General features: G+C 36.1%; 1 protein-coding gene and 1 non-coding gene across 4 annotated transcripts in view; one reads left to right on the top strand and one right to left on the bottom strand.

Annotated features, from left to right (window-relative positions):
- Fto (FTO alpha-ketoglutarate dependent dioxygenase) overlaps positions 1 to 23010 on the bottom strand; it is a 371520-nt gene that overhangs the window by 205720 nt on the left and 142790 nt on the right. For all 3 annotated transcript variants that reach the window (XM_015488487.2, XM_048792184.1, XM_048792185.1), the window contains exon 5: positions 3859 to 3938. In XM_015488487.2, coding sequence (XP_015343973.1) covers positions 3859 to 3938 — 80 coding nt within the window. The remainder of the gene's footprint in view (positions 1 to 3858; positions 3939 to 23010) is intronic.
- On the top strand, positions 13500 to 13572 carry Trnaa-ggc. The gene has a single exon. It is a non-coding gene; the product is annotated as a tRNA-Ala (tRNA).

Below are 23010 nucleotides of genomic sequence, written 5' to 3' on the forward strand. Positions count from 1 at the left end.
AAAAAAAAAAAAAAAAAAAAAAAAAAAAAAAAAAAAAACCTTACCTACATCAAAATAAGAATTATATGTTAATGAATAATTATCATGAGGTTTTGAAACATAACTAAAAGCACAGAATGCTGGATAGGGTAGACTGCCATTTGTGTGTATGTATATGTGTTATATACATAACATATATATTAACACGAAAAGGACAACAAAAATCTGATGATGGTTGCTTTGGGGAAGGGGAGCTAGTTGACTTGAAGAAAAAGAGTCTTTAATTGTATAACTTTCGGCAATTTTTAAATTTTGACCCATTTGAGAACCTACTTACTCAAAAATTAATTATGCATAAAATTTGTTTAAAAAGAGATGTTCTGTGTTGAATCCCAAGCACATTCTGACTCAAATAAAAAAAAATTAAATCGAATAAAGGTCAAAAGACAAAGGAAATAATCTATTCATATACAACCAAAAACCAGAATAGGTTTCTTCTCTGAGTAACAAAAATGAATTTCAGAATACCATTTCTTTAGACAATCTACTTTCAGGAAACAGAAGAGAGACCAGTAGGGTAGAGAAAGGGGATTGGGAAGGGAGGACAAGAAGTGGTACTAGGGACTGATCAAATTATGTTATGTGCATGTATAAATATGCCACAATGAAACCTGCTATTTTGTATGACTATTATATGCCAATAAAAACAATAGGAAGAAAAAAGGCAGTTTGAAACCATTAAAAAAAAGTTGACTAACTCTGAGGAATACATCAAATGAATAGCTATCTTTGTATAACATTTGATTTATGGATTCAGTTATTATGCATAGTTGTATTAAATACATTATTAATGAACTATATAAATAATAGATTAATTTAGGAGAAAAATACAATCTGTTTTCTACATATTGTGAATACACAGAAAACAGCAAATGATTTTGTTTGGCACAGAAAAGACATAATGTTAATATGTAAGGAGAGGACATTTGTAGACTCAGTGAGGGTTATAAAATTGTATGGATTTTTTTTTTTTCTTCTCTTCTATTGAGGGAAACAATAGTGTAACTTCAATACTGGGAAAAAAATCTTTTCCTTCTTCTAATATTAGAAACAATGATTTAAATAAAATAAAAATGTTTAAATAAGAAAAGCAATCCTACTACCTTAACCCATTTTTATTTGTTATTGTGGCTCTTTGTCCATAAACAGTTGAAATCAATGTAGACATATCAATGTATATGTTTTTTCACTGTTTAACACAAGTATTCAAAATTCCCATTTCCAATGTTATCAATTAAGGTGAATTTCAACAATTTAATTACTAAGGATCTGCCCATTTTCACTAGTACTGGTCATGCTGGATAAACCTCTCAATAGATATAATTCTATTGAATTATTTCCAATGTTTGCTTCCCAAAAATGCTATTATGAGATCAAAGAGATTAATATTTCATTTTGTTCCATGCTAATCTTCTCTGTATCATTCCAATTTTATATGTTACTGAAGTGAGCACAAGACATGAATATCCTTATGATGCCTAACACATGTGGTTTACAAAAAGTAAACCATTCAGAAAAGCTACCAGAATATGAAGATACCCATTTCACTTGTATATTTTTTTACTTTTGATATTAATATTTAGATAGAAATAAAAAGTCATCTAACGCACTGATTTTAAAAAATACTTTTATTTTAAGGTGAATTTTAATGCCTGTTTACAAAGGATCATCTATAATGGAGGTGAACACAATTTCCCCCCTCCTTTGGTATTAGGAATTAAACCCATGCGCATTCTACAACTGAGCTATATCCCCAGTCTTTTTTAATTTTTTGTTGTGAATGGTATCTCACTAATTTTCCCAGGCTGGCCTTCAATTTGTGATCCTCCTGCCTCAGCATCCCAAACTGCTGGGGTTATGGGTGAGCACCACTGTGCTTGGCCACACTTTTTCTTAAAAGACTAAACAATAAACATTTAGACTGGTAGGCCACAAAGTGTGTATTATAGCTACTTAGCTCTGCCACTGTAGCTCCAAAGCAGCCATGAATAATATGTAAACAAGTAAATGTGGCTATGTTCCAATAAAACTTTATTTACAAAAGTAGCCCACTGGCCCAAAGGCCATAGTTTTCTGATTGATAATACAATACAGAAAGCAAGATATTCAGATAATTCACATTATATGTGTCTGATTGGTAAAATATCATGTAGCTTCAATAAAACACAAAGAATATAAAAATCATAGATTTAGAGTGATATTCTTCTTTCAACAGAATCACTATAACAGTCCCTTTTTATTTAATTAGTACTCAAAATTTGGTCTAAAAATTAGAAGCTACAAACACAGCCATGATTAATCTGAAAACGCTAAGTCTCAGGACATTTTGAAAGTAACTAATGACATTATGAAATTGGTCCACCTGAACAAAGGCATCAAGGCTGGCTGGAGAGGGGTACTTTTCAAACCAGAGGCCAAAGGCTCTTTGAAGGAGCTTTTCCGTGTGTGTATTTACTGCAGAGGGTTGAAGTGAAGAGTTTCTTGTTCTCTCCTAAGATGTACTTCCGCATTTCCATTTGTCAGCTAGACATCTCCACGTGGCAGATCTGATTCAGCCTGTTCAAAACTGAACCAATGTTCTCCCCTCATGTCTTAGACACCCGCCCCCCCAATCCCTGGGTGTCATTTCAGTAGTTCATTCTTGCTTCCCTCTACCCATTTCAGTCAGTTAGTTGCCAAGTCTCTCTCTAGGCCTCCTCCATGATTCATGGGAATTTTTCTTTTTTACTGCTGCCGCTACCATAGTTTGGATCCTGACAGGTTTAAGTGAAGTCCCCATCATTTGTATCCTTCTAAAGTTATTGCCAATATATCAACAAAAAGTAACCAATAGGCTGCAACTGCCAACCAACATAGACTCAAACACCTAATCTGATATCCAAGACCTTTCACAATCTGGTCTTCTGCAGGAGTCAGCCTCACCTACCACTCCCTTGGGTACCTTAGGATCCACTCTAGATCCACTCTAACTGTAGCCACTCAATATTTCCCCAACACCCTCATCCCATCCTGATCCATCTTGTACCTGGTTGATCCCATTAGCTATACTAAAATCTCCTAAAGCCCTTCATCCCTACACGTTCAATGCCTCTGTCCCACTTTTTCACACTTGTCCCATGGTTCCCTGAAAAGTCAAGCCATACGACCAAGCAGAGGTAACAAGCTTAGGTGGGAGGTCTACTTCTAATCCTTTTATGATTATTCCCCCACTCCCTGGATAGGGTAACTACTAAGGATTTTCCTCATCACTTAACTTTCCATTCTGAACAAGTCTGATCATCTGACTAGCAGCCACTGCCAAGGGATGGCAGAATTAAGCAATAAAGTCTGGGCTTTGAATACATCTGGGGAGTTCAGAAATTCCTTGGCACCACTGTTAGTTTCTCCTAAATTTACATTTGTTTGCCCAAATAGTTAAGGGAAATGTAAATACTCAACCATTTAAACCCAGCCACCGCTATCACATGCACAAGCACATAAATTCACTCCATTTCCTCTGGCCCATCTCTTTCCCTTGACCTTGAAAGATACTACCAACTAAGAAAATCTTGAGCTAGGAACACCTGCCAATGGCATTTACCTTCTCCAAGAAACATAACCCCAAGAACCAAAACATACTTATCCCATGCTGTGAAAACACTTGAAGCCTGCATCCAATATATCCCAAAGCTAAAAAGGCAAGTAAACAGAGACTAAAGTCAAGTTAGATGGAAACAATTTTTCTATCAAATACTCTTCCAAAGCTCTGTGATAAATTGCTCACTCAACCACTTCTGTCACATCCAATTAAGTGTGAATCACATTTTTATTTACACTTACCTCTGCCACTCGGTGGGTGGAACTAAACCGAGGCTGTGAACCAGCCAAAACACAGTGTTGGTGGGTGGCATTGAGATCATCTGCAGGAAAAATACCAAAAATTCTTTTTAAACATGTTTACTAGTCAGTATACACTTTCTGCTATTTAAGTAAAGACAGAGTAAATTGTGAATACATTACTTAAAGAACAAAAGTAAGCAAGGAATTAATACTTACCCTGTATTCTTTAAACTGTTCCTTATAAATAGGACACATATTTAATATATATATACATATGATATATATATATATATATATATATATATATATATATATATATACACACACACATGTGTGATACATGTACATGTATTATATATATATTCATAACATCTAAAATAGGACACAAGAATAGAAAGGGATCCTATTCGCAATTCCAGGACAATAAGTGTAAAACAGGAGTCTCCTCCACAAACATGACAAATGGTCACCCTACTTACATATGGTCTTAAGATGCTCACCTACTCCAAAGGTTACTATTTATGGACAAAGGTTCTTTCTCTGTCACATGACAGATCTACTTCCAGCCATGTCTTTAGAATAAGCCAGAATAATTATTTTCTAATATTTGGAAGTGAACATATGAAATCTGCCTCTTTCTCTCTCTAATCAAAGTATCAATTTTGCCTAATATTTTTCCAGGCAACAAACTAACCAACTCAGCATGTTGCCATGTTTGGTCCTCAGAATAGAATTCAAGCCTATGGGTTCATGACTCAAGAATGGAGTAGGTGGTAAAATAATCAGCTGAAGAACACTCCTTAAAACCACAAGCAGCGGGAGAAAAATCAGTGGCCAAGTTGTTGCATATTCCAGGAACTAATGCAATGCATCAGGCAAAATCTGTAACATCTCTGCTTAGGGCATTACTTCCTCTACTAAAAAAAAGACAGTCGAACACTATGTTCCCCAACAACATATGACCTCCTAAGTCATCAACACAAGCCTCTTAGCAAGATAACAAGAAAGATAAGACTTAGTTTCTAAGAGGCAAAGGCCACCAGGCCCCATATATGTCAGCAAAACCTATCCATATTACCTCTAAAATTGAAGGAAAAGCAAAATGACAACTGCAGGACTTCCATTTCCACATATTATGGAGTAACAGTGACAATGTTTACCCTCTGCCTTAAACAACTAAAAAGAAAGCAAAAATATGAATCAAATGTCTCTGACACTAGAAAACAGGGCAAGACATGATCCCAGGGAGAAAAGAAACAAAGTAGGTCAGACCTACAATTGCCCTGACTTACTGCCTGGAAATAGTTTCAAAGCCAGAGTAGGAAAGTTCTGGAAGTCAGTTGATAGGTCAGAGATCAGAGTTTAAGAAGGCCAAAGCAGTAAAATTTGTTAAGGCAGAATACTAGAATGGAAGAAGCTGAAGAATGAGAGAGAGAGAGAGAGAGAGAGAGAGAGAGAGAGAGAAGGAAACAGAGAGTGCAGAGACCTGCAGGAGGGTTTCCTACTCTTTGGAAAGATCCAACTCATTCAAGTAATTCAATTATTCACTGGGAAAATTCAGCAGCATTTAAAAGGATTCAACAAAATCCAGTGCCCAACAAATACAAGGTGCAATAGCTAGCAACCAAATACAACAGTAATATCTCACAACCACTGAGAAAGCAAGAGGGGTGAGGAGAGAAACAGGAGGTTCTGGACATTAAATTGATGAAATTATGTTAAGTGCAGGTTACAGGTATATTACAAAGAATCCCACTATCACATATAATCATTATGCACCAATAAAATTTTAAAAATTTTTCTTAAACTTATAAAAAACACTCTCAGCATTCTCAACCTTCTCAAACATTGCTGGTTATATTAAAACAGAAGGAAGGCAAATTTCTCTATCCCCACCTGAAACCTCTATTTACCAAAACATATTTGGCATCCTGTTACTGACCAGTAAAAGTTTAAGTTTAGTGGGCTGCAATCCACTTACAAAAAGAAATAGAAATTTTCACTGACTCTAAGATGGCATCAATTGTAGGATAAGTTATTTTTCATGCCATTATTTTTAAAAAAAAGGGAAAAAGAGCAAAGAAGAAAAAATAAACAAGCTTGTAAGATATAAACATCTTTTTTTACATATGAATATGTCATCTTGTACACATATAATGAAGGTCTTAAAGATCAAACCTCCTGCTGAATGAGATTAAGAGAAATTTAGACACTGCAGGAGAAAAGATCAGTGAACTAGAACACACAAAAACACCAACTATCCAAAATTAAGGAAAACAGAAGAAACTACCAAAAACTAAAAGAACTTCAATGACTGGTAGAATAATATTAAGCCTTTAACATAAATTTACAATGTAACATGAGTCCCAAAGGAGAGAGAATGACTAAAAAAGATTTTTTGAAGAGATGATATCCAAAAGAATCCCCAATTTGGTGACAACAACAAGAATTAAGAAGCTCAGAAAACTTAAAGCAAAATTTAAAAAAGACCAAACTAATGTAATATCATAATCAAATTCTGATCAGTGATAAAGAGAAAATGTTAAACAAAAGGTAGAAAAGGGTACATATTATATCTAGAGGGGCAAAGATTAGGATGACTACAGATTTACCATCTGTGGTCATAAAACTGAGGAGACGATCTGATGACACATTAAAAATACTCAAAGAAAACAAATGTCAATCTAGACTTGCATACTTTGGCAATGTATAGAGAAATATTTCTGTAATAACAACTGAGAGAGAGGCTGGGGTTGTGGCTCAGTAGTAGAGTGCTTGCCTCACATGTGCAAGGTCCTGGGTTCGATCTTCAGCACTACATATAAATAAATAAGTTAAATAAAGTTAAAAAGAAAATAACAACTGAGAGAGAACAGAGCTGCTACTGGCATCTCATGGATAAAGGCCAAGAATCAAACCATGCTATAACTCAGGACTGCCTGATAAGAATAGTTCTACATCTTATTAAGCAAACAGCATCTACAGTTAAAAACCTTCCCACAAAGAAAATTTCAGGCCAAGATGACTTCACTATTGAATTTTAACAAGCAGTTAAGAAAAAATCATACCAGATCTACCCTAATTGTTCAAGAAAATAGCAGCAGAAGGAGTATCTCATAAACCATTTTATACAAGAATTACTATCCTGGTCACTCAAAATTAATCATAAACCTAAATGTAAGAGGCCAAATCAAAAAACTTCTAGCATAAAACAAGAGAAAATCTTTTTGATTACTTACAACATAATTCTAAGACAGTCCTTAAAAAAAAAAAAAACAATGTTATAATAGTAGAACACAGATCAGTAGGTGAGCAGGTGGAAGGCCCACGTAGGAAACTGACTGCAAAGGGGCATGGGGAACTTTCTGGGCATGTTAGGTATTTTCTATATATGATTGATTTAGTTACATTAATCTGCACATTTTTAGAGACAAATCATATTGGAAAAAAAAAGAATCATATAGTTTAAATTATTAGACATCACTACATATGAATCATCTGCATTCAATGTCAATAAAACAATTTAAATATTACCAGGACTTCCGGGTTTCTAGTCTGACATATAAGGAAATTAAAAGCCATCACTCCAGCCTGACAAGTAAGAAAACCAACTCAAAAATCAAAGCTCTTCTAAGATCCATTAGAGAAGTGAGATCATAAGGCAAACGGCTGCCCCAAAATATGGCAAGAGACAGAGAGTCTGGAAATAGAAAGTCACAACTTCACAGAGTAAAAACCAACAAGCAGAAATATCTGCGGGAACCAGTACCAGAGTAGGGAAACCTAAACTATAATCACTGAATTGCTGAGATTCAATGAGGACAAACTAAGTGTTAAAAAATCTAGGGGACCCCGAGATAGAAGGCCCCCACGTATTTGTGAGTTTTTTCTCCAGAAGTTCTACCAAGTTCCCACAGTGAATCTGAGAAAGATCTCCTCTTGCTTCCATACCAGGAGAGGAAATTAACCATGCTGAAATATACCAGAACATTCTGCTCTTCTTCACAAGGCCTGCAGTCAAGAGAAACTATTTTACCAGAACCTAACTTATTAGGATTTATCAGATCCCAGTTGACCTGAGGGAGGAAAAATGCCTAATCCAGCCAACTCTAGCTTTCCATGTGGGAGAATGGAAATACCTACCTTCAGCTCCAATTAGATTTCCACATGGAGGAAGAAAAATGTATAACTTGAGCCTTCACTTGGAATCCTGTCCCAATCAAGAACGGTAAGAAAAATGAGAATTGCTTGTGAAATTTCACAGTTCAGAGTCACTAAAAGACTGAGAAATAATCATAACAGCACATACCATTTCCCTTCCCCACATACCACACCATGATGTTACTAAAGGCCTACTTACAATAATTCCATTTTATCCAGTATATCATGTCTGCCCATAAAGAAAAATGTATAAGGCATTCTTTTTTTTTTTTATGGTGCTGGGGATTGAACCGAGGGCCTTGTGCATGCAAGGCGAGCATTCTACCAACTGAGCTATATCTCCAGCCCCTAAAAGGGGCTATATCTCCAGCATTCTAAAAGGCAAAAAGCACAGCTTGAATAAATTGGGCAAAATTAAGAACCAGAGTCAGCTATGACAGGAATGTTAGAATTATCAGAACATGAATTTTTAAAACCATGATTAATATGCTAAGGGACCTAAAGGACAAAGTAGACAACATGCAAGAACAGATGGATAATGTAAGCAAGGGGATGGAAATCCAAGAATCAAAAAGAAATTCTAGAGATCAAAAACACTGTAACAGAAATGAAGAATGCCTTTGATGGGCTCATTAGCAAATAGGACATGGCAGAGGAAAGATCTCTGAGCTTGAGGATATGTTAATGGAAACTTCCAAAACTAAAATCAAAAAAAGACGGAAATTTTTTTAAAAAGGAAGAGAATATTCAAGAACAATGGTGCAATTACAAAAAAGTGTAATGTATGAATGTATATACAGTGGGAATAGCAGAAGGAAAATACAGATAGGAACTAAAGAAAATAACAAGCAATAATGACTAATACTTTCCAAAAAATAACATTAGATGCCAAACCACAGATCCAGAAGTTCAGAAAACACCAAGCAAACACCAATAGTAACATAATAATAATAATAATAATGCCATACACCTAGGCATATCATATTCAAACTGAAGAAAATCAAAGATAAAATCTTGACAAAGCCAGAGAGGAAAATAATTTATCCACAAAGAAACAAATTACATCTGACTTCTCTTTAGAAACCACGCACAACACACAGGAAGAATAGAGAGGGAGCTGGGTGCAGCAACACACACCAGTAGCCCCAGCTACTAAGGAGATTGACGCAGAAGAACTGCTGAAGGCCCAGGAGTTGGAGACCAGCCTGGGCAACAAAGCAAGACCCCATTTCAAATGGGACAAAGGCAAACCCCACCACCACCACCACCAAAAAAGCAGCATAAAGTGAAATACTAAGTGGTTATTAAAAAAAAAACAAACAAACAAACAAACAAAGCAACCTAGAATTATGCATCCTATAAAATTATCCTTCAAAAGTGAATAAGAAATAAAGACCCCAGACAAATACAAATTGAGAGGATTGTTGCCAGTAGACTTACTTCCCAGAAATGTTAAAAGAAGTCTGTCAGAAGGAAAATGATACAGGTCAGAAATTGAGGTCCACATAAGGAAAGAGCATTAGAGAAGAAAGATGTAAAAGTAAAATAAAAATTATCTTTTTTATAATTAATTGGTCTAATGGATAACAATTATTTACAATAAAAGAAACATGTATTCAATTATATATGCATAATACATGCCTATGAATGTTTATGTATAAGTGAAATAAATGATAACAGTGATGCAAATGATCAGAGAGAGACATTAGAAATACTTTGTTATTTTAATGTACTTGTACAAACCTTGATGTGGCATAGCATTATTTGAAAGAATTCTTGGATTAGTTGTAAACAAATACTGCAAACTGTAGGGCACTATTTTAAAAATACATATAAAAAGTATTATTAATATGTTAAGAAAAGGAAACCACAATTGGCAGAAAAAGTAGAATATAAAAAAGAAAATGAAAAACCAGGACAATGAATAGAAAACAGTAACAAATACAGCAGAAATTCAACTATGTCAATAATCACTTCACACATCAATGGTCTAAACACAACTATAGCCAATATGCATAGAGAACTTGCTCGGGATCAGGTCCCGTGCTTTCAGGGGAAGCATCTGTATGAAATACCATTACTCACTTGCATGAATGAGGTATTAGGTTTAGTAAGGGGAGGTTACCTGCCCAAGACCGCACTGGTAATAAATGGTTTAGGCATGGTGCTAACTCTGCTAAAAGGCTTTAGAAGAAAAATTAAACATTGTGGTTCCAGTTCTAGCTTCTTTCTAACTCCATGATTTGAACAATGCATATGACCTTCTTGAACTTTATTTCCTTGCTGGTAAAATGACAAACACAATAGTTCCTAATCTGTAGTCAACAATACTTGAGGTGGAGAAGGGGCAAGAAATGGACTTGGACCCCCTTTACTTTATTTCCTTGCTGGTAAAATGACAAACACAATAGTTCCTAATCTGTAGTCAACAATACTTGAGGTGGAGAAGGGGCAAGAAATGGACTTGGACCCCCACTTGGCAAGTGATTCATATACCATTGTAGTCTAAATACAGGGTATGTTTTGCTTATATGTGTGTTTCTATTTTAAAATATGTGGATTTGCCTCTGGAATATTAAAATAAACTTTAATATTATTTCTGAATTCTTAAAAATTATCAGTATGGATCAAAAAGCAAGGTCCAACTATATGTTGTCTACAAGCAACCTAACTTAAGTATAAGAACACATATAGATTAAAAGTAAAGGGATGGAGAAACAGACACTAATCTAACACTAATCAAAAGAAAGCTGAAGTGGCTATATTAATTTCAGAGAGAGAAGACATCAGAACAAATATAATGGATAAAGAAGGACATTACATAATGATAAAGAGGTCAATTCTCTCAGAAAACATAACTATCTTTAATGTGTATGCACCTAACAATAGAGCGTCAAAATATATAAAGCAAAATCTGACAGCAGTGAAAGAAGAAATAGACAAATCAATGATTACAGTTAAAGACTTAAACATTCCTGTCAGAAAGGTCAAATGCAGCAGGCAGAAAATCATTAAGAACACAGTTGAACTCAACAACACTATCAATCAACCGGATATAACTGACATCTATTTTAGTCTGCTTTTTTACTGCTGTGATTAAAAGACCCAACTGGAACAATTGTAGAGGAAGCAAAGTTTGTTTGGGAATTCATGATTTCAGAGGTCTCAGTCATAGGAGGCCAACTCCATTCTTTGGGGCTCAAGGTGAGACAGAATAACATGGTAGAAGAGTGTGGTAGAGGGAGCAGCTCACATAATGGTCAAGAAGGAGAGAGAGAAAGAGAGCTCCACTCGCCAGGCACAATATATACCCTAAAGCTATGACCCCAATGTCCCACCACCTCCAGCCACACCCCACATGCCTTCAGTTACCACTCCATCAATCCCATCAGGTGGTTAACTCAGTGATTGGGTTAAACCCCTCATAACCAAATCATGTCTCCTCTAACCCTTCTTGCATTGTCTCACATGTGAGCTTTTGAGGGACACTTCACATCCAAACCATAACAACATTAGTATACCATCCAACAACAGCAGAATGTACATTCTATCAAGATCACACAAAACAGTCATCAAGATAGACCATGCTCTGAGCCACAAAACACACATTGCCAAATCTAAAACAATGAAAATCATATAACATCCAACCTAAGACCACAATGGAATTAATGTAAAACTCAATAAAAAAAGAAATATCCTAAAATATGTGGATATTGAACAATTCTAAATAATGTATGGATCAAAGAAGAAATCTCAAGAAGAGTATAAACAATTGTGAACTAAATGAAAATAAAAATGCAACTTATCAAAATTTGTTAGATACATGCTTAGAGAAAATTTTATAGCATCAAATGTGTATATTAGAAAGGGACAAGATCTAGACTCATTAATCTAAGCTTCCATCTGGGAAACTAGAAAAAGAAGAGCACATTAATCCGAAGTAAGCATGAGAAAAGTCATAAAAATTAAGGCAGACCATTGAAATAAAAACCAGTAAACCAATAGAGATAAATCATTGGAACTAAAAAAATGGTTCACTCACCAGATCAGTAAATCAATAACCTTCTAGCCTGATCAAGAAAAAAAAAATGAGCCAATGAAAGAAATGACATCACTACAGATCCTATAGACATTAAGAGGATAATAATACTCAAGTAGTACAACTACATCTATGCACCTAAAGTTGATAACCTAGGTTAAATGGACCAATTCCTCAAAAAACGCAATTTGCTAAATCTCACATAAGGACAGACAATATAGAGGCTGGGCTGTAGCTAGTGGTAGAGTGTTTGCCTAGTATATGTGAGGCATTGGGTTCTATCCTTAGCAGCACCACATAAAAATAAATAAATAAAGTAAAAGTATCTGTTAAAAAAAAAGAATAGACAATATAGTCATAGCTCTATTAAAAACTGAATCAGTAATTTAAAACCTTCCAAAACAGAAAGCAAAATAGAAGCTAGGCAATGTTCATTGTTGAGTTCTACCAAACATTTAAAGGTAGCATACAAATTATTTACAATCTCTGTCAAAGATAAAAACACAGAATATACTGAAATTCATTCTCTGAGACCAGCATAATCCTTATACCAAAACCAGACAACATTACAAGAAAACTGAAGTCCAACATCTCTCATGAACACAGATGAAAAATCCTCATCAGAATATGAGAGAATTAATTTCAACAATGAATATAAAGAATTATAAACTATGACCAAGAGGGATTTTTCCTAAGTATGCAAACTGGTTCAACATCTGAAAATCATTCAATGCAAGTCCATCAAATCCACAAGCTATAGAAGAAAAACCACATCATCACACCAGTAGATACAGAAAAATATGACAAAATGCGGAATCCATTCATGATAAAAAAAAAAAAAAACCTCAGCAAACCATGAATAAAGAAGAATTTCCTCAACATGATAATGAATGCCTAAAAAAAGAAAAAATCCTACAGATAACATCATACATAAAATAAGAAACTAAAGGCAAAATTGGCGCAAGGGAAAGATGGCCCCTCTCATCACTTTTTCTTCTTCTTCTTCTTTTTTTTTTTTTGGAGACGGGATTGAATCCAAAGGGGCCTTACCACTGAGTTACATCCCCAGCCCTTTTATTTTGTGACAGGGTCTCTCTAAGTTGCTTAGGGCCTCACTAAGTTGCTGAGGCTGGCTTCGAACTTCCAATATTCTTACCTCAGCCTCTGGAGCTACTGGGATTATCTGCAGCCAGCTCACCACTTCTTTTCAACATCATACTGGAAGCTCAGCTAATGCAGTAAAAGAACACAAGGAAATAAAAGGTGTATAGAAAACGAAGAAAGAAAGAAAACTGTCATGGTTCACAGGTGACATGACTCTGTATGTGAAAAATCTAAGAGAGAACAATACAACAACAACAAAAAATCTCCTGCAACTAATGAACAATTATAGCAAGGCTGTATGATATAAGGTTATTATTTAAAAGTCACTTTCTGGGCTGGGGATATAGCTCAGTTGGTAGAGTACTTGCCTGGCATGCACAAGACCCTGGGTTCAATCCCCAGCACCCCCACCCAAAAACAAAAAATCACTTTCCTATACACCAGTAATGAACAAGTGAAATCTGAAATTTAAAACAAAATATCATTTGTATTAGCATTCCCCATATTTAGGTTTAAATCTAAAATTTGTTCAAGGTATCAGGGATTTAGCTTAGTGGCAGAGCACTTACCTCACACCACAAGACCCTGGGTTCAATCCCCTGCATGACACAATAAAATAAGTATAGGATCTATATGAGGAAAGTCGTAAAATTAAGATAAAAGAATTAAAGAAGAACTAAATACAAGTATAGATATTTCATATTTAATATTTAAAAAATCAATATTGTCAAGATATCAGTTCCTCCCAGCTGGTTCTATAAATTCAATTATTATCTCAATCAAACTCCCAGTAAGTTGATGACATTAACAAACTGATTCTGCAAAGTTTTTCATGGAGAAGCAAAAGGCCCAGAACAGCTAGCACAACATTGAGGAAGAAGAAGAGAAAGTTTAAGAACTAACATGACGTGACTTGAAGCCTTGCTGTAAAGCTATGTAACTAAGACAGCGTGGTTTTGGTAAAAGAATAGACAAACAGACCAATGGAACAGAACAGGGAGCCTCAAAATGGTCCCTTGTAATATAATCAACTGATTTTTGACAAAGAAGCAAAGGCAATACTATGCAGGAGAGACCGTTTCTTCATCCATACATGCACACAAAAAGAATCTAGACACAAGTGCTACACCCTCCACACTCACACACACACACATACACACACACACACACACCTCAAACTACATCATAAACTTACATGTAAAAATATAAAAACTCCTAAAGATCACACAGGAGAAAATTTGGATGATCATGAATGATCTAGATGATTATGACCAAAGACATGATCTTTGAAAAAAACTTTCTTTTTAACTTCGTTAAAATGAAAACTTTCTGCTCTGCAAAAGACACTGCCAATGTAATAAGACAACCCACAGACTGGGAGAAAGAATTTGCAAGACCTAGTCCAATGAAGGCCTATTATCCAAAATATTTGAGAACCCTTAGGGCTCAGCAATCAGAAAACTAACAACAATTAAAAAATGGGCAAAAGACCTAAATAAACGCCTCATCAAAAGAAGATATACACAGATGAAAAATAAGCACTGAAAAGTCTTCCAACATCATTTATCATTAGGGAACTGCAAATTAAAACAACAATGAGATGCCACTACCTATGGCTTAGAATACCAGAAAGTCTCAAAACACTGACAGTACCAAATGCTGGGACGAGAACTCTCACCCATTACTAGGAAGTGAGAAAACAAAATGCACAGTCACTCCTGAAGACAGTTTGGCACAGTCTCTTACAAAACTACGCTTACTCTCACCATATGATCCACCAACCCAAAGGAGCAAAAAACATATATCCATTCAAAAACCTGCACAAATGTTTATAGCAGCTTTATTACCAGTTGCTAAACGTAGATGAAAGCAAGATGTCCTTCAGTAGGTCAATAGATAAATAAACTGTTAAAGAAGCCAATCTAAAAAGACTGCATTACATTACTTCAAACATATAACATTCTGGAAAAGACGAAACTATAGAGACAAAAAAAGATTCAAGGGTTGCCAAGGGATGGGGGAGAGAAGAATGAGTGGAACCCATAGAATTGACAATATCAAGAGTAAAACATAATATAAACTATAGACTGAGTGACAGACATGTTGATGTAGCCTCATCAATTGCAATCAGTGTCTCCCTCTGGTGTGGGATGCTGGGAGACTGCACTGCATGGGGCAGGGGTTCAGGGAACTCTGTTCTTTTTGCTCAGTTTTGTGGTAAACCTTAAACTACTATTAAAAAGAAAAACCACTATTTTTAAAAACATATCAACTAAAAAGTGGAAAAATTTTTAAGACTCTTGAGTTGACCATCTTTAGACCAATAACATATAAGTACTTAAGTGTATAAAGTTATTCTTCCAAGGTATTCTAACAGTAAAAAAATAAAAATAAAAATAAAAATAAAAATAAATACTTTTCACTTGCTAATTTAAAAATAGGGGAGTGAGGAAAGATATTGGCAAAATTGTATTGTTATGTCATGTGCCAGTAGGAATATGTAGCATCAAATCCTGCCATTATATATACTTACAATGCACCAATAAAAAACATGGAAAAAATAAAAATAGGGTGAGCAATTACTAAGCACCAAGCAATTTTCCAGGCACATTGAACAAAACTAAGTACCTGTTCTCATGGAGGTAAGATGATGAAGGGGAAGATATACAACAAACAAATCCAAATGTAGAATGCTATGAGAAAATGAAGCAGGACAACTTAATAAGAATTAGTACGGGTACTTGGAAGCAGAGCATCACCGCTTTGTACAAAACACTCACTGGTGACATTTAAGCTGACATCTGAATAATGAGAAGCCAGCAATGCCAAGATCTCAAGTGAGAATATTCTAGTTGGGGCAAATGGCTAAGGCCCTGGCCCTGAAGGGGAGATCTGCTTCTTGTACCTGAGGAAGAAGAAGGGCCCAGTGACTGTACCCCGGGCAGCAAGCACAGTCACCGAAGAACAAGGGGAATTTGGAAAGATTACGGAGGTCCCTGTCAGTCCAGCAGGGATTTGGGGCTTTATTCTAAACACTCTGGGAAGCTCTCAGAAAATGTTAAGAAGGGAAATAATGTGACCTCACTGTGAAGAGCCTGCTCTGGCAGCTTTACAGAAGGAGAGATGCTACGGTGTGGATATGGTGAGTGTCCCCCAAGGTGTCTTGTGTTGAAATCTAATCTACATTGTAAGGTACTAGGAGGCAGAAACCTAATCCCAGTAGGCTGCTTGGGGGGTGCTGGAGATTGAGGAAAGTGATTAGGATTAGACAGGTCATTAATGTAGACTCCCATGATTGAATCCTAGTAACTTTAGATAAAGAGAGAGACCAGACACACATGTACACATACGTGCTGCCTGTCTCATGCTCCATCTAAGGACTCTGCCAAAAAGGAGATCATCACCAGATGCAACCCCTTCACCTTGCACCTCCAGAACCATAAGCAGAAACAAACCTCTCTGCTTTATAAAGTTAGCCTCCCTCAGGTATTTCATTATAGTAACAGAGAGCTAATACTAGAGAAGACTAAAGGCAAACAAGAGTTGACCCAGGAAAACCAGTTAGGAAATTGTTACAGCAGGTCTTGCAGAAGTTGATAATGACTTGCACTAGAATGATGGAGGGATGATGTGCAGTAATCACATTTGGAATGTTTTAGGGAAAGATAAGAGGCCATGTTAACACACTGAATAAATGAAGTAGGAGAAAGAATGTTATCAAGAGCAATTCTTTTAAAATTTATTTTTGGTACCAGGGATTGAACCCAGGGGCATTCAACCATATCCTCAGCCTTTTTTATATTTTATTTTGAGACAGGGTCTCACTAAGTTGCATAGGGCATCACTAAATTCCTGAGGCTGGCTTTGAACTCATAATATTCCTGCCTCAACCTCCCGAGCCACTGGGATTACAGGCATAAACCACCATGCCCAGTTCAAGAGCAATTCTTGGAATTTTCATAGGAAAATGTGTTTGAAGGTGAACAAATTACAAGTTACAAAAAAATACTACAAATTAAAAAAAAATACTACAAAATGCAATATAAGGTAAGGATGAAAATAGTAGTGATATATTTGGAGCACAAGAAGAAGGTCAAATGATAACTCTCTCTTCTCTTTGGCCTCTCTGAAAACTATGAACATTTCTGATTGATCCTATTTTATCTAAAGGGGGATTCAGAATCAAACCCCATGAAAAGTGGACTTAAAGGGGACTTTCCCGGGCCAGGTTCCCAGAGTTGAACAATTTCTAGGAAATACACAAATGCCAGTCTCATCTATCCAAATTAATGCCTATGACTTCCATGCTATTAATATTAGGATCCACAGACATCATTATGGGGAAAAAAATCATCTTAACGAACCTATTTGTTAAGTGCTTTTGTTCCACTGAGTGACAATGAGTATAATACGACGAAGGCCGACTGGCAAACACCACTCAGCAGCAACACTTGGGGGCTGGCACCTTTCTCTAATCCTGGCAACTCTCTAATCAAACAACTCTTTTGAAATTGTTTCCAACTCTCTCTAATCCTTTATAACTTTTAGGGAAAACCCTGTAATTTTCATTTAAGAGCTTCTAATTTATCTAAAACTCTAAGTCGATGAAAGTGGCTCAAGCTCCGTGGATTATGTATCTCAAAGGATATACAAAAGACATCCCCCGCTTTCAAAGACCATTCCTAATAATTTTTAGAAAGCAAACATTAAAGAATGTACATTTGCCCGAGTTATCTCAGAATATAGCTAAAAACTTCCTGACTTGATCTACAACTGGAATCAGAGTTTGCAGATTACTCAAGAAAACATCCATAAAATAGGGGCTGTCATTCTTTGGTGGCTAAAGGCTGCATGCCCCGGCAGTGGGTAAAGAGCACTCTGGACATTCACTGTAGCATGAAATCTCATCTCATATAGAAAAAAACACACAGGCAAAAGCATAATTTACACTGCAGTTGATGCCTGAGACTTTTCTCGTTTTAACACGGAAAACCGCATCGCCTGAGGTCTCCTCCCCTGCAGACAAATAGAAGAGGTGGTCACCCTAAACTGGCCCCCATGCTGATTTGTCCCAGGGCTCCTTCATCCAAATTTCTTAAAGTAACAATCAGGAGCTTTGCTAAAGGCACTCTTGAGGTAAATAAGTCCAATAGTGAAATCCAATCTTCCCAGCTTCACACGACCACTGAAGCTTTTCATTCTTACTCACCTGTCCATTCTCATCTCTCAATCTTAATATTTATGACCTATTTTTCCTAGACGTGGGGACATCCATGAGTGAGATCATTTTCAGAATTTAATAGCCAAAGAAAGCAGGAGGGGTAGCCCCTGGCAAAATGTCAGTCTAGACACAAGCTGCTAACTGCCCTATTCCCAGAGCCCCCAAAACACATACAATGGAAGATAAAAAGAGATCAAAGCCTCTAGCAGCACAAAATATCAGGGAAAGGTGTTCAATGTGCCAGGAGGGCAGAGAACTGTGCTAGAAAGAGGATAGAAAGAGGGCTCCCCCTGCCCTCCAATAGGGCAGCTTTGTGTGCCCACACCCCATGGTGCTCACAGACTCCAGGATGCTGCGGTTACAAGCCATCACTCTAAGAGACCAGGCGTGGCTGAGGCAAGGAACTGGAGCCAGCAGTTACGCTGGGGTGGCCCAAAGCCCATCCTGGTTCGCTCATACTGCAAGCATCCACACCAAATAAAGACACAGACAAGTTATTAAGCACAGTCCAATTTATCAAATCTCTCATCTGGCTGTGTAAGAATACATTTTCTTCCTTCCTCCTTCAAGGGAAGGATTTTGTCAGGAATCCATACTAATCTCTCCTAGAACCAATCTCAACTATTTGCCTATAAGCCAGTACTAGTCATCTTTGTATGAGGATAAACAGACAAGAACTCACCAGACTTAGACAAAAACACTGCAGTTCAAAGGGATGGAACCACTTGGACTGAAACTGTCTCTTCAGAAACAGGCTCACTCAAACTGATAGGAAACATGGTTTTCAAATTCTCAGTTTTTTAAAAAGATGCTTAACTCAAAAGTACATTGCATTTTTTTTTAAAAAGGACACAAAACAGACATGAAATGGAAGAGCATGAGAAATACATGAGTTGGTTTCTTTGAATGGAATCGTTTCATTTAAAACAATGATAGATAAGGTAAATGGCAGAAGGCATGCTGCCGAAAAGTCAAATTACTCTACTGCATGTGTGAACTGAAGAAATGACCTGAGAACTTATAAGGAAAATCAAAAATTGGTCACAGGAATAAGACATGACAGAAAATTCCAGAGGCCAAAATACATATAAGAGGAATCTTCAAAAGAAAGCAGAATACAGCCAGGCACAGTAGCGCACACCTGTGATGGGAGGCTGAGGCAGGAGGATTGCAAGTTCAAAGCCAGGCTCAGAAATTTAAGCAACCTAGCGAGACCCTGTCTCAAAATAAAAATCTTTTAAAAGGATGGGGATGAGGGATATGGAATGTACAAGTCACTCAGTGGTTAAGTGCCCCTGGGCTCAATCTCTGGTACAAAAAAAAGAAAAGGAAGAAGGAAAGAAGGAAGAAAGGAAAGAACAATACAAAGATATAAGAACCATCAAGGAAATAATAGAGAATTTTCTAAAGTTGTGAAAGGGCATAACTGTGCTCTACAAAATGGTTGAACAAATACATAAACATATTCTGCTAAAAAATTAAATAGCAAATACTGAAAATGTCCTAGGAGAAACAGAGCTTCACCAAAATGGAAACAAATGGAAGACAGCCTCAGACCACTCCCTACTGCAAAATACCAGAGGCCCTGGGAACAATATCTACAGTCGTAAGTGAGAGCGTTGTGCCCAGCTATCCTAGAACCACTCAAGGACACATGAACATAGAAAGTATAGGAAGTCGCTCTCAGTGCAGGGAGTCAAGAGAACATGCCAACACCATTCCCTGCTCCATTAGGCTTCATGAAACTTGTTAGAAACAATCTTGAGCTGACCATAAGAGCAATCAAAATAAGTAAAATCACAGTATAAAAAGGGCAGCAGGAAGCATAAAAGAACTTAAACTATTTCAAATATTCTTCACCATTAAACCATTTTAAATCAAATGGTTACTTAATTTAACACAAGTTTTTAAAACAATACTTAAATATAAAAGAGAGCCACCTAAAATATATATTAAAAATCTAAGTAAGAAATTCAGAATAGTGTATGGAAAAATACCTGGAAAGTAGGCAGAAGGGTGGGATAAAGTACATGTTAAGAAAAATAAAATGGAAAACAGAAAAATGGCTACAGATGATCAATGAATAATAGAAAGAACACAAGTGATCTACAAAAATGAAAAGGGTTCAATCCCATGACTACATGAATAAATAAAATTTAAAACAGCAGTATGTTAGTTTTACTCGTCAAGTTAGCAAAATATTTTTAAACTGCAATGCCCTGCATTGTCTAGAACATGGTAAAATAAGCTGGTAGAGGAACTGCTGATCACATTTCATCTACTACAGGTGAATAGAAACTGAAAACAATTTTTCTGAGTAACAGTCTGACAATAGAAGACGTGGAGTTTTTAAAAGACCACACTCCCCTTCCTCACCGCAGTATTCCACTTCTAATTTTTCCTATAGAAATAATACATACAGACAAGGTTGTCCACTGTAGCCGTTTATATGATGATATTCAAACAACTGGCAATGAATTGAATAACAAAATGGAGAGGATCAATTTTTTTTTAATTTAAGGAACTCTTTGAGATTTATAATGTACAAATGATAAATAAAATTTTGTATATTTGTGACTTACAATGGGATGTTGTAATATATGTATACATTGTGAGGATTCCTACAATCAAGCTAATTAACATATCCATCATCTCAGAGTCACCTTTTCTTTGTGTCTGGTGTGAATATTTAAGAACCACAATTTTGTTGGGCATGGAGGCACATGTCCATAATTCCAGCATTTCAGAAGGCTGAGGCAGAAGGATCATAAGTTCAAGGCCAGTCTCAGCAATTTGGCAAAAACCTCAGCAATGTGGGGAGACACTATCTCAAGATAAAAAATCGGGGACTGGGGATGTACCTTAGTGGTAAAATATCCCTGAGTTCAATCCCCAGTACCAAAAAGAGAGGGAAAAAAAACCAACCATCTTAACAAATTTCATTTATGCAATGTAGTATTATTAACAATAAACAACCACCACCATGCTATTAGATCTCCAGAATTTATTCATTCTGTAAAACTGAACTTTCTACATTTTGACCAATATTTCCTTATTTCTCCCAACCCAACCCCTCATAGCTACATTCTCTCCTGTGCTTCCTTACATAATTTTTAAGATTCTACATATAAGTGAGATAATATAGTATCTATCTTTCTGTGCCTGGTTTGTTTCACTTAGTCTGTTTCCAGATTTCTCTAAGTTGTTACGAATGATGATTTCCTTCCTTTTTAAGGTTAATACTTCATTTATACACACACACATACACACACACACCACATTTTGTCCATGCACCTGTTGACATTTAGGCTCTCTATCTTGACTGTGTAGAAAATGCTGCCATAAACATAAAAATAAAGATATCTCTTCAAGATACTGATTTCATTTTCTCTGGATACATACCCACAAGTGAAAGTGTTGGATCATATAGAAGTTTTTATCTTTCTGTGGAACCTCCATATCTTTTTCCATATTGGCTATGCCAGTTTACATCTCTGCTAAGTGAGAACAAGAGTTCCCTTTTCTCCATATTCTCATCAATACTTGCTATCTATTGTCTTTTTGACAATAGTGATTCTAACTGTATGTCTTCTTTTGAGAAATGTCTGTTTAGGCCCTTGGACTATTTTTTAAATTTTTTTATTTTGTCATTGAGTTGTTCATATAGTTTGGATATGAACACCTCATCAGGAGTACAGTTTGCAAATGTGCTCCCCCATTCCACAGATTGTCTCTTCAGTTTATGGATATCTTCTCTGTTGTGCATAAACTTTTAGGTCAACGAAATCCCAGTTGCCTAATTTTGCCTGTACCATTTCGAAAAAAATTCATTGACCAAATCAATAGCAAGATTTTTCCTTTTGTTGTCTTCTATTAGTTTCACATTGTCAGGTTTTATATATAAGTCTTTAATCAATTTGGAGTTGATTTTTATATATAGCATGAGGTAAGGGTTCAATTTCACTCTTCTGCATAGAAGTATCTAGTTTTCTCAACACCATTTATTATAAAAGAAACTGTCCTTTCCCTATTGTGTATTCTGGGAACCTCTGTCACTCTGTCAAAAATCATTAGGCACATAGGGTGTGTATTTACTTGGGGGTTCTCTATTCTGTTCCCTTGGCCAATACACCTGTTGCTAGGTAATAACCAGCTGATTTGATTATGATAGTTTTGCAGTATGTTTTGAGGTCTTTAGCTTTATTGTGCCTAAGATTTCTTTGGCTACTTGGGGTCTTTTGTGGTTCCACATGAATTTCAGTACCACTTTTTCTATTTCTGTGAAAAATATCATTGCAACTGTGGTAAGAATTTCACTGAATCATAGATCACTTGTGGTAGGACGGGCATTCTGACAATATCGATTCCCATGAATATGGGCTGTTTTCCCGTTTATTTCAGTCTTTCTTCAATTTTGTTCATCAATCTTTTCATTTTCAGTGTAAAGATTGTTCACCTCCTTGGTTAAATTTATCCCTAAGTAGTTCCTTTTTGATACTATTGTAAATGGGATTATTTCCTTAGTATCTTTTTTGAAGTTTATTGTTAGTGTGTAAACTGCAAGTGTTTTTTTTTTTTTATGTTGACCTTCTATCCTGCAACATCATTAACTTTATTAGTTCTGACA

This window comes from Marmota marmota, unplaced genomic scaffold (genome assembly GCF_001458135.2).
Source record: "Marmota marmota marmota unplaced genomic scaffold, marMar, whole genome shotgun sequence".
Lineage (NCBI taxonomy): Eukaryota > Metazoa > Chordata > Mammalia > Rodentia > Sciuridae > Marmota > Marmota marmota.